The 17,516-nt window shown below is 35.7% G+C and overlaps 1 protein-coding gene and 2 long non-coding RNA genes across 3 annotated transcripts in view; 2 read left to right on the top strand and 1 right to left on the bottom strand.

Moving 5' to 3' along the window:
• The first annotated feature begins 3,897 nt into the window (after positions 1-3,897).
• LOC129364811 (uncharacterized) lies at positions 3,898-6,008 on the top strand. Its single transcript, XR_008606477.1, has 3 exons — positions 3,898-4,601; positions 5,177-5,267; positions 5,430-6,008. It is a non-coding gene; the product is annotated as an uncharacterized LOC129364811 (long non-coding RNA).
• Positions 6,009-8,979: 2,971 nt separating this feature from the next.
• Positions 8,980-11,605, top strand: LOC129364799 (uncharacterized). The gene is made up of 4 exons (XR_008606475.1): positions 8,980-9,159; positions 10,114-10,196; positions 10,776-10,866; positions 11,032-11,605. It is a non-coding gene; the product is annotated as an uncharacterized LOC129364799 (long non-coding RNA).
• A 1,301-nt stretch (positions 11,606-12,906) lies between these two features.
• The window catches only part of vipr1b (vasoactive intestinal peptide receptor 1b), a 32,667-nt gene continuing 28,057 nt past the window's right edge, over positions 12,907-17,516 (bottom strand). The window contains exons 12-13 of the mRNA XM_055037886.1: positions 17,339-17,380; positions 12,907-16,373 (exon numbers count right to left, since the gene is read on the bottom strand). Coding sequence (XP_054893861.1) covers positions 16,185-16,373; positions 17,339-17,380 — 231 coding nt within the window. The 3' untranslated portion in view covers positions 12,907-16,184. The remainder of the gene's footprint in view (positions 16,374-17,338; positions 17,381-17,516) is intronic.

Genomic DNA, 17,516 nt, shown 5'->3' with positions numbered 1-17,516 from the left:
CTCATATTGCATATTCCCCCACTGACAGAGGCTGACAACAATCAGACAATGATGGATATGGCAAGAGTCCTATTTTACTGCAGATAAGTGAATGCACAGACTATCAAAAGTGATGAATTGCACGCCTTAAGACATTGTGATGAATGAGCCCCCGACAAAATTATGTGCAAGGTAATATTATGACTTTGACCTTTTTATTTCCCATATGTTCTGCCAGAAACAACTGAAGTTACATCCAGTAATAGAGTAGATGAGTGCAGAGAGACTAAACCAATTTGAGGGAAATAGAGTTAGGATTGTCATAGATGATGCATGCAGTCTGTTTACAAATATCACTACTTGTCAGAAGGAAATGTGTGTAAAAGATCCAAAATCAACTTTTTTCCTGAGTCTGCTGCTTGAAGTTGTTTTACTATGAATGCTAATACAACTTCCAAGTTTGATTTATTCACTTTTATTTGAAACCCTGAGTTTCTGATCATGTTTTTCCTCTTGCATCTGCTCGCTCCCCGTTGCTAAATACAGTGCAAAGGTTCCTCTTACCTACAACTTCGCTTAGTTTTCCTCTATATAGGCCGTTTGTGCAATTTGGAGCTGTGTTTGCTTTTTCCTAACTGAAAGCCTTCTTCAAGGGAAAAGTCCAGTCTTCTTTATGCAAAGTGTCTGATCATGGCTGTGAGATCATTTTGATTGCAACCACTAATTTGTGTAGCAGCCAAAGTGTCAAAAACCTTACAGTACATTAAGTTATATGGGCTGCTCTCAGTTTATTTTATACTGAAGAGGTGGCAGGACTGACCTTTGTCAATTCATCTGAAGATTTAATCTTGAAATTAGCAGAAAGTCTTTTGTTCCAAAAAGCAAATGAGGGCTTGTGGACTGCAGTGCGGTATTTGTTAGCTTGTAGAGTGGGACAATTGGTTGTTGTAGCCATGTGAGTAGAGAGTAGCATGATCCCATTTGCTATGCAGTCATTCATGCTGCAAATTCACAAAGATGAAGTGACTCTGCACGTGAGCCGCATGTCATGGATACATTTACACTGTAACTATAAACCACAACAACCTCACAATTGAAGCTTTGTGCAATCTTAAGATATTTTGGGTAATAGAATCCACAATATTCTCAATGTGCCTCTGAAACTGTGCTAGATTTCTTTGTTCTTGTTCTTGTTCTTGGTGTTGTTAGATAGCTGTGAGAATTGGACTTAAAATAAACATAAAACGTGATAGAAAATTTAAGCTAAAAATATATTTTGATCTCTAAATATGGTCGGACGTTGAGGTCTTTGAACCTGTCAAGTATGACTATTTTTATGGCTAAACAAAAACCAAGATTTGCTGAACTGGTAAAAAACAAAACAAAAAGGAAAATAAAGTTGCCCATAAATTTCTGGTGTTTGGAGGGCTTGTTTGCAGCGTCCAAGCATTGTCTAAAGGATTTAGGCAAACATTTATTCAGATTCCTACCATGTTATTAGATTCCTACTGTGTTTCCTAAAAGCTCAGAAACTTTTAAACTCAATGTGTTCCAGCTGTGAGGGTCCTGAGTTTGGTATTAGGATTTTCGACAGTTCATATAGCCAGGGCTTTTTGGATAAACTGGTCGTAAAAAGTAAGCTCTTGAGCCACACTATTTCTTCTCTGACTTGTGGACAAGTAAGAATCATAAAACAAGAAACTGCTAAAAAGATTAATTGTTGTAACTTTACAAAATGTGAAGCAGTATCAGTAGTCTTTATACTGTAATTCTGTAAGGCAGGAGCACACGTCCAAACCACAAAAGGAAAGTTGGATATGTGAATTCAACCCTAGAATTGTTTTGTCAAATAATCGTTGGTCAGGCTGAAGACTATAACTTTATCAGAGTTTTTCAGTCTAATGAAGGATATTCTTGGTAAATCAGTTAAGACTAGATTGGAAAGCAGCCACAACACTGAGCCAAGATTCTAAATCCTTCATGAGTTCATGTGTTCTGCAAATGAATGACACATTGAAATCAAGAGAGATCTAACATCCTGGTACTGTATTAGTGTAAATAGCAATTTCACAAGCTTGCTTTCACATTGCTTAGCCATAAATCAAATCACTTCCCCTGTGTTGTGTAATGAGCATTGGGAATATTTGCTAAGTTACTCTCCAGTAAACCAAGGAGAAATGTCTGGATGAAAGGACAGGACATCAACAGAGTATCTTTAGGATCTGGGAATTATGCAGAAAATCTTCACACATGTGATGCTCTGTCCAACGATTAATGCCCGTTTTCCTCCATGATGTGGACAAAAGGAATGTGATTAATCTACACTAACGGCAGGCAGAGATAATCTGCCTGCTGTCAGTATAGCAGCAAGCTATACTGATGTGCTTTGCTTTGAAGGTAATTACAAGAGGACATTTGCAAGAAAAGCTCTACGATTAGTCATTACTACTAACCAATTTTTTTTTCTAAAATATGATACACTGTAAAAAAGGAACCTCAGGGGTTATCACATTAACAAAAGAATATCATGTACTGTTAACTAAATAATTCCATGTTTGAGCCAAAAACATGATACAATCATGTTGCATAAACAAGATATTCCACAACTTCAACTTTTATAAAATTGAATCATGTTGAGCTAACATGATTCATTATAGTCAGACCGATCCTATGCTGACGACCACGAGTGAGATCACGGGATATCATGCAAGTTCACGCAAGATTACGGGAAATCACGGGATATCACGCGAGAATACACGAGACAATCGGTTTTCTCTCGCAAATGGAATAAAATGTATTCAAGGTGAGATAACGTGATTCAATTACGTCAGCTAGATCTTCCGCCAAAAAAAAAGAACGTCGGGGCATATTACATGAACAAAAGAATATCATGTACCTTTCACACAATAATATTGGGTTTGAAGCGAAAACGTGATAAAATCATGTTGGATAAACAAGATATTCCACGACTTCACATTTATAAAATTGAATCATGTTGAGCTAACATGATTCATTATAGTCAGACTGATATTGTGCTGACGACAACGAGTGAGATCACGGGATATCACGCGAGAACACGCGAGACAATCGGTTTTTTCTCTCAACTGGACTAACGTGATTGAATGACGTTATCTCAACTTGAATACATCTAATTAACATATATATACCCACCGCGGGTGGTTCTTATCCTCTGAGCTCGGGTCCTCTACCAGAGGCCTGGGAGCTTGAGGGTCCTGCGCAGTATATATATATAATATATATATATATATATATATATATATATATATATATATATATATATATATATATATATATATATATATATATAAAATTTTATTCAATATCAATATTTGTCAAAGTTCATCTAATTAAAAAAAAACACAGTGACGTCAGTTCCAAAGCGCTATTGTGTCAGACTCATCTGCCGCCGAAGAGGATCCAGCGACATCAAGAGATTACGGAAAATCACGCGAGATAACTGGCTTGCACCTTGTTGGGTTTTTTCAAGGGCAGAGGGGAGATTCCTGGCGTGCATCCACTTAATTTGAAGAAGGTAAGAGTCAATCTATTTTCATCCAAATCCATATAAAAATATGTAACTTAAAATTTCTCTACCATTTGCACCATTTTCTAATTGTTCCATACTTGTGTCACATTATTTCATGTTTTGTAGATTAAGTCGGTTAGGTTAAGGCAGATAGCTATATGTGATATCATTGGTAAGTTTACATTTATCGCCGCACCATGTTAGGTACTTTCTGTGCGAAAAAAGTCTGCAGAGCCATATGTAGTGTAAGGGTCACAAAGCTGCTGCCAGAGACACAAATGGACCCCAGAAATGTCACAGTTTTGCTCCTCCTGAGCTACCTGGAGGTTTAGTGGATTTTTAACACACGGATCTGGCATCAGTCTATTTCTAACTATTTTAATTCTATTTCAGTAATGTTACTATGGAGGTAAATGTAGATACACACTTTGGTACCTTTCTATCATCATCGAGATTCTTAATTAATTATGGTAATAAAAAGTCCTACATTTCAGTCGGTGAAACCTGCAGAAAGCATTGCTTTCTGAGCTTTGTTAAATGTTCCTAAAATACCTGTTAGTTATGGATTTCTAGTATATTTTGTCAGGCTAAAACTCTCAATGGATTATCCATTATTACAGACTTGAGCTTTCTATTTTTTTTCTTTAAAATACATATTCCTCTGCTGTAAAGATGTTGGGGTTTTTTTGGACTCTTCTTTGTTGTCCCCAAATAATTGTAGCTCAGAAACAATATTGAAGTTCATTGGTTTAATTTTGAAATGTTGATGTTTTTTTGTGTTGATTGTTTGTGCTCATTTTGACCTATGTTACTAATGCTTTCTACCATGTTCAATTCACCATTGTTCTGCACATATGTGCTTGCATACAAGTGTCCAGTGGTTATATTCATGAGGCATTCAAGGGACTTGTACTAAAAGATACAACTCAGTTCAGTATGAATTGCATATTTTAATGGCTGAAAATATATCTGATCTCTTTCAGAACATCACCTGATCACCTGTCTGTAATCCACCTGCTTAAGTTCTGGTCAAGGGGGTCATCGGCTATCAAGTTATAGATTTCAGTGGCTAATAGTAAGTTTTGCCAGATCTAAAGTGACTGAATGTAGTGTTAGAGAGCTTATAAAGCTAGGGTTCAGCTAAACATTTATTTGGCCAGTCTGTTTTATTTGTCTTTATTTGCGTGGGGATGTGGAAATGTAAGGAGTGTAGTCTCTCTCTGTCTCGTAGATATGACCTGTTAAAACATTTTACACTTAAACACCGGCATATGCGACGTTACCCATGCCCACACATAGACTGTCCATGTACTTGTAAGACATGGAATGCTTTGCATATTCATTTAAGTAGAAGGATATAGACTGTGTTGACCATTCTGTACTTTTCACATATTTCTTTGGTGATATATTCATGTCTTTATTTAAACATCTAACAGCTTCAGTTAGATGTTTAAATAAGATGTTAAACTCAATTTTAGTCATGGCATAATGAAGGGATACTAACAATTTTAAATATCTTTCAAACAGACTGCAAGCCACTGATCACTTTTGTTGTGACTTCCTTTGAATGCAGCTATGCTTTCAAGTGTGTGAACCTATACTGCTGGAGTTTTGAGATTGTTCTCATTGTTTTTACATCTGCATATTTAGGATGACACTGCTGAGGTCAGACGAGAGTGCATCCTCAAATGTCTGTGTGTACCTAAATGAAGATCCAGAGAAGCTGGTGAGGGAGTACATGGTATGTTAAATTCTCTTTGTGTTTACAATAGAGGTCCTAAGAGTTGTTAAAATACTTTCAACAACTAAGGTCCATGAGTGACTCAATCAATGTCAGTCTAATTTATTTATTTAATTACATGTGAATTGTCTCCCCCCCAATACCCTTCCCTAACTCCCTTAGGACGTCGATGAATGTGCAGAAATGGCCAAAGCCGAGACTGTCCTCGGAATCGTCATTTGAGCAGAGGCTGCCGATGCACATCTGGATGTTGGTATTGTCCTGGAGGAGGTGGAAGTTATGAACAGCTTGTGCAGTGTATCTTCTGCAATAGTGATGCTGCTGGGACTAATCTACGCACTAAACTTGAGCTACCCTCAAGTTTAGTGCGTTCAGCACTCAACTTGCTCAGTAACTCAAGCATACCTTTGAAGTAATACAGAAAATAATAATGAAATTGGATGGAAAGAACTTATCAAAGAAAGCACAAGTTCTCAATATGAAACTCGCCGCTAAGTTGAGTAAAGTTTCATATGGAAAATCAGTGTTTAAAGTCTGCAGTAGAAAAGATTTATATTGTTACAGTTCTCTAAGTTGAGCAACTATACTGACATGTTTTATGTTGTAAAGAATTGGCTGGGAAATGAAACTGTAACCTTTTTGTAGTTGTTTTTTTATTTCAATGTCCAACTCAGCTGTGTTTTGTGCTGTGTAAAAAGACGATGTATAACAATTCTGAAAATACAATTGTGTTGTACCTTTTCTAATTGTTGAGTGTTCTTCCTACACTTTCACCTAGTGCTATCTTAAAATGCTTGATTAACGCTTGAAAAAATGTCTTTGAACTAACATCATGAAATAATGGAAAGGATTTCCACACGATTAACTAGCTGTCTTTTAGCATGAAGCATATTTGTTGAGCTAACTTACTTTTAGTGAGTTGGACCTACTGAATCAGGTAGTGTGAAGGTACCACTGTAAAATAAGGTGGTTTCAACTAGATTTACATTCATCTTAATGAAGTTACATCAATGATTTGGTCCTAAACATTGCAGATTAGTTGGGCTGGCTGTATTGCATTACACTGGGTCACACTATAGTAACTGAGTTAAAGGAACCTTTAAAACATATGTTGAGCCAACACATTTCATTTGAATTTGAATAACCTTAATGAATGGAGTTGAACCAACTCATTTGATTTACAATCATCCATTGCATTACCATAATTCTGGTTAAGCCAACATATTTGGTTTAAATTAGAACAACCTTAATGAATTATGTTTTGCCAACTCATTTAATTTATATAAGAATAACCACAATATATTACGTTGAGCCAACATGTTTGATTTAGAATCACCCATTGAATCACCATTGTAACAAGTTGAGCCAACACATTTGCTTTACATTGGAATAATCTTAATAAATTAGGTTGACCTAACACATTTGCTTTAAATAGGAGTAACACAAGTACATGGTGCTGAAATAAAGCAAAGTAATCAGGTGGAAATCCTTTCCATAATTTTTTATGTTCATCCAATGACTTATTTTTTTCAGTGTATAAACCTGTCAAATTTTTAAGACATTGATATATGTGGGTTCTGTTAGCCTGTGCACAATATGGACAGCAGAAACTGATTTGATTTCTAAAGATTTATTTTTAGACCTATTTACCAGCTGCTTGTATTTGGCATTTTACAATAAAAATAATAAGCAATCAAAACTTAGCCTTTTTTAAGCAGGAGGGAAATAACCTGAGTTGATCTCAGAAAAGCTGCGTTATTGACCAAAACACTCTCTTACCTGTTTGACTATAACTTACTCAATCACTTAACTCTCCAAACTTCCCCTTCAATCCCCCATGAATAATTTCATCAGTTTCATAAATTTTGTAAAATGCTCAAGGGCAAGACAACTGTCTCGAAATTTAAGAGTTGCAGAAAAAAAGAAGAAGAAAAAAAACCCTGGAATAGTTTCATCTAGATTCTGTCTCATATGTTTCTGTCAGGTTCTGCATAAAACCTGAGTGTAGATAAAAACTCTTCTTTCTAGTCTGAGGATTGCTTACTGCAGATTTTCTTTGCATTTTATTTTAATTTAGTATTATGTCTGATTTGCCTTAGGGTTAATGCTTTTAATCATTACAAAACAGTTTGATATCAGAGTCTGCCCGTCTGTGCATTTGTTTATATTTGCTACAATTTCCATGAATACTAAATTATGTTGCACACATACTCATTTGCATTTTATTGCGGCAAAGATATGTTGGACCTAAAGGCAAACCAAGGAATCTGAATTAACAACATTTTGTATAGCTGGGTTTGTCTTTCTTTGTCTATCACACATTGCAGGAAATCTATAATGAACCTCGGTAAAAATCTTTAATACTTAGAGGAACAACTGACATAAAAACAAATAGGACTAGTTTGAAGCAATTAAAGTGAGTTGATCAAACCTATCTAGCAATATTAGTGAAGTGTAGGTAAAGAAATTCATTAAGCAGGCTTAGCATATCCACCCAAACCTTTCATGACCTGACTCATCTTTACGACTGGAGATCTGTAATGTTTTCTTCTTCCTCTAATCGTGTGGTAAAATAGCATTTTAGCAAAGTGTTTTTGTATACAGAAGCTTCTCACACTTAAATTTTTTAACGAAAGTCTGAACCACATTTTGAAGGTATTTTCAGATGATTTTGTCTTCGAAGGGCACTGTGACCCTTTGCACTACACTGTAAAAAAGGAACCTCAGGGGTTATCACATTAACAAAAGAATATCATGTACTGTTAACTAAATAATTCCATGTTTGAGCCAAAAACATGATACAATCATGTTGCATAAACAAGATATTCCACAACTTCAACGTTTATAAAATTGAATCATGTTGAGCGAACATGATTCATTATAGTCAGACCGATCCTATGCTGAAGACCACGAGTGAGATCACGGGATATCACGCAAGTTCACGCGAGAATACGCGAGACAATCGGTTTTCTCTCGCAAATGGAATAAAATGTATTCAAGGTGAGATAACGTGATTCAATTACGTCAGCTAGATCTTCCGCCAAAAAAAAAGAACGTCGGGGCGTATTACATTAACAAAAAAATATCATGTACCTTTCACACAATAATGTTTGGTTTGAAGCGAAAACGTGATAAAATCATGTTGGATAAACAAGATATTCCACGACTTCACATTTATAAAATTGAATCATGTTGAGCTAACATGATTCATTATAGTCAGACTGATATTGTGCTGAGGACAACGAGTGAGATCACGGGATATCACGCGAGAACACGCGAGACAATCGGTTTTTTCTCTCAACTGGACTAACGTGATTGAATGACGTTATCTCAACTTGAATACATCTAATTAACATATATATACCCACCGCGGGTGGTTCTATCCTCTGAGCTCGGGTCCTCTACCAGAGGCCTGGGAGCTTGAGGGTCCTGCGCAGTATATATATATATATATATATATATATATATATATATATATATATATATATATATATATATATATATATATATATATATATATATATATATATATATATATATATATATATCTTGGCTGTGCCAAGATATATATATATATATATATATATATATATATATATATATATATATATATATATATATATATATATATATATATATATATATATATATATATATACGTTTTTTTTTTAATTATTTTATTCAATATCAATATTTGTCAAAGTTAATCTAATAAAAAAAAACACAGTGACGTCAGTTCCAAAGCGCTATTGTGTCAGACTCATCTCCCGCTGAAGAGGATCCAGGTCAAGAGATTACGGAAAATCACGCGAGATAACTGGCTTGCACCTTGTTGGGTTTTTTCAAGGGCAGAGGGGAGATTCCTGGCGTGCATCCACTTAATTTGAAGAAGGTAAGAGTCAAACTATTTTCATCTAAATCCATATAAAAATATGTAACTTAAAATTTCTCTACCATTTTCTACTTGTTCCATACTTGCGTCACATTATTTCATGTTCTGTAGATTAAGTCGGTTAGGTTAAGGCAGATAGCTTTTTGTTTACATTTATCGCCGCACCATGTTAGGTACATTCTGTGCGAAAAAAGTCTGCAGAGCCATATGTAGTGTAAGGGTCACAAAGCTGCTGCCAGAGACACAAATGGACCCCAGAAATGTCACAGTTTTGCTCCTCCTGAGCTCCCTGGAGGTTTAGTGGATTTTTAACACACGGATCTAACATCAGTCTATTTCTAACTATTTTAATTCTATTTCATTAATACTATGGAGGTAAATGTAGATACACACACTTTGGTACCTTTCTATAATCATCGAGATTCTTAATTAATTATGGTAGTAAAAAGTCCTACATTTCAGTCGGTGAAACCTGCAGAAAGCATTGCTTTCTGAGCTTTGTTAAATGTTCCTAAAATACCTGTTAGTTATGGATTTCTAGTATATTTTGTCAGGTTAAAACTCTCAATGGATTATCCATTATTACAGACTTGAGCTTTCTATTTTTTTTTTCTTTAAAATACATATTCCTCTGCTGTAAAGATGTTGGGGTTTTTTGGACTCTTCTTTGTTGTCCCCAAATAATTGTAGCTCAGAAACAATATTGAAGTTCATTGGTAAAATTGGTAAAATTTTGAAATGTTGATGTTTTTTTTGTGTTGATTGTGCTCATTTTGACCTATGTTACTATTGCTTTCTACCATGTTCAATTCACCATTGTTCTGCACATACGTGCTTGCATGTGTCCAGTGGTTATATTCATGAGGCATTCAAGGGACTTGTACTAAAAGATACAACTCAGTTCACTATGAATTGCATATTTTAATGGCTGAAAATATATCTGATCTCTTTCAGAACATCACCTGTCTGTAATCCACCTGCGTAAGTTCTGGTCAAGGGGTCATCGGCTATCAAGTTATAGATTTCAGTGGCTAATAGTAAGTTTTGCCAGATCTAAAGTTACTGAATGTAGTGTTAGAGAGCTTATAGAGCTAGAGTTCAGCTAAACATTTATTTGGCCAGTCTGTTTTATTTGTCTTTATTTGCGTGGGGATGTGGAAATGTAAGGAGTGTAGTCTCTCTCTGTCTCGTAGATATGACCTGTTAAAACATTTTACACTTAAACACCGGCATATGCGACGTTATCCATGCCCACACATAGACTGTCCATGTATGTACTTGTAAGACATGGAATGCTTTGCATATTCATTTAAGTAGAAGGATATAGACTGTGTTGACCATTCTGTACTTTTCACATATTTCTTTGGTGATATATTCATGTCTTTATTTAAACCTCTAACAGCTTCAGTTAGATGTTTAAATAAAATGTTAAACTCCATTTTAGTCATGGCATAATGAAGGGATACTAACAATTTTAAATATCTTTCAAATAGACTGCAAGCCACTGATCACTTTTGTTGTGACTTCCTTTGAATGTAGCTATGTTTTCAAGTGTGTGAACCTATACTGCTGGAGTTTTGAGATTGTTCTCATTGTTTTTACATCTGCATATTTAGGAAGACACTGCTGAGGTCAGACGAGAGTGCATCCTCAAATGTCTGTGTGTACCTAAATGAAGATCCAGAGAAGCTGGTGAGGGAGTACATGGTATGTTAAATTCTCTTTGTGTTTACAATAGAACTCCTAAGAGTTGTTAAAATACTTTCACCAACTAAGGTCCATGAGTGATTCAATCAATGTCAGTCTTAATTTATTACTTAATTACATGTGAATTGTCTCCCCCCCCCCAATACCCTTCCCTAACTCCCTTAGGACGTTGATGAATGAAATGGCCAAAGCCGAGACTGTCCTCGGAATCGTCATTTGAGCAGAGGCTGCCGATGCACATCTGGATGTTGGGATTGTCCTGGAGGAGGTGGAAGTTATGAACAGCTTGGGCAGTGTATCTTCTGCAATAGTGATGCTGCTGGGACTAATCTACGCACTAAACTTGAGCTACCCTCAAGTTTAGTGCGTTCAGCACTCAACTTGCTCAGTAACTCAAGCATACCTTTGAAGTAATACAGGAAATAATAATGAAATTGGATGGAAAGAACTTATCAAAGAAAGCACAAGTTCTCAATATGAAACTCGCTGCTAAGTTGAGTAAAGTTTCATATGGAAAATGAGTGTTTAAAGTCTGCAGTAGAAAAGATTTATATTGTTACAGTTCTCTAAGTTGAGCAACTATACTGACATGTTTTATGTTGTAAAGAATTGGCTGGGAAATGAAACTGTAACCTTTTTGTAGTTGTTTTTTTATTTCAATGTCCAACTCAGCTGTGTTTTGTGCTGTGTAAAAAAACGATGTATAACAATTCTGAAAATACAATTGTGTTGTACCTTTTCTAATTGTTGAGTGTTCTTCCTACACTTTCACCTAGTGCTATCTTAAAATGCTTGATTAACGCTTGAAAATATGTCTTTGAATTAACGTCATGAAATAATGGAAAGGATTTCCACATGATTAACTAGCTGTCTTTTAGCATGAAGCATATTTGTTGAGCTAACTTGCTTTTAGTGAGTTGGACCTACTGAATCAGGTAGTGTGAAGGTACCACTGTAAAATAAGGTGGTTTCAACTAGATTCGTCTTAATGAAGTTACATCAATGATTTGGTCCTAAACATTGCAGATTAGTTGGGCGGGCTGTATTGCATTACACTGGGTCACGCTACAGTAACTGAGTTAAAGGAACCTTTAAAACATATGTTGAGCCAACACATTTCATTTGAATTTGAATAACCTTAATGAATGGAGTTGAGCCAACTCATTTGATTTACAATCATCCATTGCATTACCATAATTCTGGTTAAGCCAACATATTTGGTTTAAATTAGAACAACCTTAATGAATTATGTTTTGCCAACTCATTTAATTTATATAAGAATAACCACAATATATTACGTTGAGCCAACATGTTTGATTTAGAATCACCCATTGAATCACCATTGTAACAAGTTGAGCCAACACATTTGCTTTACATTGGAATAATCTTAATAAATTAGGTTGACCTAACACATTTGCTTTAAATAGGAGTAACACAAGTACATGGTGCTGAAATAAAGCAAAGTAATCAGGTGGAAATCCTTTCCATAATTTTTTTATGTTCATCCAATGACTTTTTTTTCAGTGTACTCAAGTGACAAAATACAGTCATTACTGAGAGAATTCCTTTTGTGAGCCTCACAGAGTACTTCCAGACCTCTTATCTGCCTGTTACAAACACAACTTCTCCTGTTTTCCAACGGCATTGCACATTCTTATCAGGTGAAACACTTAAGTACATAGAAAACAGCAGTAAGAGCATTTGACTGGGTATTTGACTGTTTCATCTGTTACTTAAATCTGGAAAAATGTCAAATGAAGGAAAAAGTGCTGGATCTAAAATAGTAGTATTTAAACACAGTGTGAAGAAGTTGTTTGAGGTTTACCGTTAGGGTCATGACCTTGAAAATGTCTCTTATATCAGAAAATAATCCCACAATCAGGACGAGCTCCATACTTTTTGCTCTAAATTTATTTCCTTCATTTCAAGTGGAACAATGCCAACGTTTTATTAATAATCATCCCTGTCAATATATTTTTGTTGCAGTGAAAATGACACAATAAAATGACAGCAGAATGATTAAGATGATACAAAAACAGATTCAAAACATCTACAATTTTGTATTTACAGAACTGTCAGTCATATAAACACACAGTACATTTGAAGGTTCACAACAATATGCGCTGGATGAGCATTACATGCATTGCACTTATCTCACATTTACAACTTTGCCCCCCAAAAATCATACAGAACAAATTTAATACAGAATATTTACATTAAGCCCACATTGGAATATGTGCTGGTTCAATAACACCTTTTAATGTTTACTCATTATTTTTCACTGTAGCAAAAACAGAGTGAATCAACATGTACAGCTGTTTGTACAAGTTTATTTACAGTAATCATCATTAATAAGGGGCAAATATAAGTAATTCACACAATTACATCAAAGGCATCATGAGACACAATATGTTTACGAGGAGTTCAGTGTTGTTGTTTTTCTTTTTTGTTTCTTCTACTAGTTTTAATGAGACAGATTTTATAACAGTGTGTGAAATGTGACACAAGGACAACTTGCTAGCTGAGACATTTCCAGTACTTTACTGTTTACGTCAAATCCTGCTGATTCTTGATTGTATCAAGGAAGAGCAGATTGTGTTCAGAAACTCAATGAAAACTATGATATGCTCCCTAAACTAGATGAGCAGGGCAACTGTACTCTACTTTTGGATACACATGAGAACACAACAATTTGAATGGCATATGGCATGCGTTATATCAGGCTGAAGATAATCCACACTCTAGATGTGACTGCAAGAGCAAAACTAGAATTTCCCACAGATTCCCATACTAAACGTTATGGGCCCATGACCTTTTGACCGCAGCTTTTTTCCTTTGCCCTTTCAGTTTTCTATTTTACGCTATTTTGCGGATGTTTTCTTTGGACTTCAAAAGTGCACAGTAGGGATGGAGAAGGGTGGGTGTTTTAAAAAACAGCATTGGGTTGCAAATGGTGCAAGTTACTCAGTTTTGTCAATTCATGACTTTGATCTCTACTGCTGCTGTGTGAAAACTGCTTGACAGAAAAGTACAGTCCAGGTTAGTATTACAGTGGTATGTCACATTAATAAATGCTCCTATTTCTGGGTTCTACTTTGTTAAAAAAAATAATTAAGGATTTTTAAAGTCGTAAGTTGTAAGCCATTATTATCTTACCAGAAATTTTGCAGATAAATTTTGGAAGTAGAAGGCAACATCCAGTAGAAAGAGTCAAAGTTCTAAAGTCATAAAATAACTTCAGTTTGAAAATCATCAGGCAAATGTTAATTGTAAATGTTCAAATCAATGACAAGCATACAATTTACATTGGTATATTCACAAAGTTTTGCAAGTGCTGAAATTACCGGTACCTTCTTGTGTTAAACGTACATTCGCAGTCAAACTACATGCCTGATACAGAAGTAAAACATTGCAAAACACAAGATAACTTTATCCAATTTAAGTGAAGCTTTTTTTTAAATGAATTGTAATACTGCCTTGCTTCTATCTGGTGCATTTACTCCGGCCTGAAATGCTTTATCTCCCAGAGATAATCTGCCCATTTTTGCAGCCTGCTTGTTCAGTAAGAGGGATTGCTGCAAAATAAACAACTCAAAAGGAAATGGACAGAGATAGATGAAAGGGGGAAGCACGTGACAAAGGTCTCAAGGCTGGGAACTGAACCTTGGACATCGGCGCTGTGGAGCTACAGTCCCTGCCCATGGTGCACCTGCTCCACCACCTCACCACATAACCGCCAGGAGAAAAAAACCTTTGAACAGTGGGCATTATAAACTGGATTAGACTCTCCTGTTTTCTTTTTAGTATCAGAATTTTCACAGCTGAATTTAATCTGCATACATGACAGGATTCCTGTATTAGTTTGTGTATTTCAAGATATTTGGAATTATCTGGACCTGCCTTTGTCAAACAGTTTCTCAGCCATGAAAATGTCGTGTTGCCTTTGTCAACAATGCAAGTGGAACTAGGATATTCATAAAAATGTTTACAATGGAGGATTAAAAAAGACAGTCAAACCTTTAAGACAGACTTTTTTGTTTCTTTGTGGGTAAACTCTCCTGGATGCGCCATGTTGCATCATGAACATGGGAATGACTTGAAGTCCACCCCATGTGAGCCGAGAAGCATGACAAAAGCCTTAATGTGACAGGACTAGTCAGCCCTGTCACTTTGCTTTGCTTTGCAGCGTTCTCTACTGCCTCTTCAGTTTCAGACTCCGCTGACAGTAATTTTTGAATATAACAAGTCAGTGGGCCTTTCCATAAATATTATACATAATGGAGGCTTTTGTCAGTCCACTGGAGCACGATCAAGGAGGCATCATTTTGTAAGCATTACTCTTCCGCATTATAAATCTGAGCATTTACTCTACCAGACAATGAACTGGAAGCTGTTACATTAACAAGCCTGTACAACAGTGTAAATCTGTAGGCTTTTGATGATCTATAATGCAATGTTAAACAATTACTAATAGCTAATTGAAGCATTTGCAGCCATAAATTAATCCACACTACACAAGAAGTATAGCCACACGCTTTATGTACACTATTCACTTGTCTATACAGCATGAAATTATCTTCCCGAGTAAATGTAAACATTCAATCACTGAGTCGTGTCAAGGTATTTCCTCTCCAAGGTTATTGTGCAGTCTGCAGAAAACAGAGATTGGGGTGAAAAGTGTTGCTTGATAACACTGAAACCAGGCACTTGTCTGTGCCTGAAAAGATAAAAACCATTCCCTCAATCAAGGGATCAGGAAAACAAAGAGAGAATGCAACATAGATGGAAAAAAGAAGGCAATCAGTCTGTATGTAAGAGAGATAGTGTATACAAAAAATGCATTTATGATCCAAGCCCCTCACGTGGTCACATAATGGTCTTCCTGCTTCAACTTTAGGCATATACAAGAACCCTGGACCAGTTTCCTCTTCTACTTTTTATATTTTGCAGGTAAATACCGCACATCTGCACATTAAAATATTTCCATCAGAAATACAGGAAAGTCAGGTCATCTTTTCTATTGATGGCTTATCAACGTTCCAATGCCAATAAGTTCTTTTTAATCAGTTTAAAATAAGACTTAAAAATGTATCTTACGGTGCAACACTTTACCAAAAGCAAAATAATAAGTAAAAAAACAGATTCAAAATTACTAAGATGGGAAACTGGTTTATAAACAAAACATGATCAGCAAAAAATTTGCACAATTTCTTACAAGTGCTGATGAGTGAGTGTGTAGTTTTTGTGCGCAAGTTTCCATGACAGGCTTTTGTCATGAAAGAATACAGCTGACTTGTCTGCAGCTCTGGTTTTGTGACTCATATGGAAGACAAGTCGTCATGACAGGAGGACGAACCACGCCGCATTTTGGGACTGCAGCGCGTCAACATGGTGATTTGGGTGCTGAAGTTGTTACTGCTGTTGGACGGGTGCTGATATTTGGTGTCTGAGCCCATGTATCTCTGCAAGTGCCACCTCCTCCACTTCCTTTTGATCTCCCCTTGGACCTACAGTGGGACGAGGAACCATAGTTAAATTTTCACAGCTGCAGATCTTAACTTGTTCTTATAGGTGGGAGCACAAAGAAACAAAATAATGAAAAAGAGAGGAAAACAAAAAAATGTTCAAAGAATTATAGAACATTAAATACAGCAAGGGTTTTTAATAGATTGACTATTATACTTTGTTTTATAATATTACAAGAGGACTTGGATTTTTTTTTTTAGATAATTTAAAATAAAAAGAATTATGCACCACAACCAGTTGAAGAAAACTGCTATGAGTTTACATTTTAAATTTTTAAGAAAACGAATCTGGCACATGGTTAAGAAGTAACAAAACAAAGACATTTATTTATTTTCTTTATTCTAGTTTTACCAAGGAAACAGTTAAATTGCTTTCTTTACAATTTGAAACAATATTTTGCTGATGTTTTTACCATTTGTGATTCATTGCTCAACTAAACTGCATTTCTTTTAAGTTGTACAGTAGATGTACCAAATATTATGCTACTTGTATTCAGTTTTTTTTTACAGCTTTTCTTGCTCAAAAACAACACATAATTACTTACATTTTGTTCCTACGTTTTGTCATTGAAAGACCTAATAACTACAAAGAAGTTAAACTTTATAAAGGACTTGTGAAAATGTCCTCCAATTATTATTATTCAGTGGAAAATCAATTGATTTAATCTGGCTCAGCACTGAGGACATAATTAATCTCTCCACTAAGAGCCTTTGCACTACTGAGATTGACCGTGTTTTTCTTTTCTCTCTCTTTCTCCAGGCGGCGGAGGAAGACTGTGGAGAACAACCTCAGTGAGGGGAAGATGCCTGGAATGAGCAGCTGGAAATCTCCATCCACCTTTACAGGACTGTGTGTGAATGTAAATGGGGAAGCAAGTGAAGGACCTCTCCGCCTGGGAATTGTGGGTTTTGAAATGAGGGTTTATGTAAATGTTTCATGGACCTACCTCAGCGTTGAGGAAGCAGTAAAGGACTGCCACTACAAAGCCCTAAGGAAAGACAAACAAAGGTGTAAGAGTCATAAAAGGGATGGTACTGGAACATCATGGTTGGTTTTAACTGGCATTTGCAGAATTAAAATTTAAGGTTGACCTTGAATTTGGTAGTTCAATTTCAAGGACTTAA

Source organism: Poeciliopsis prolifica, unplaced genomic scaffold (assembly GCF_027474105.1).
Source record: "Poeciliopsis prolifica strain line A6 unplaced genomic scaffold, Auburn_PproV2 SCAFFOLD012, whole genome shotgun sequence".
NCBI classification, from domain to species: Eukaryota; Metazoa; Chordata; class Actinopteri; order Cyprinodontiformes; family Poeciliidae; genus Poeciliopsis; species Poeciliopsis prolifica.
The sequence above is the reverse complement of the archived record's forward strand: the minus strand, read 5'-3'. Positions and strand labels throughout refer to the sequence as shown.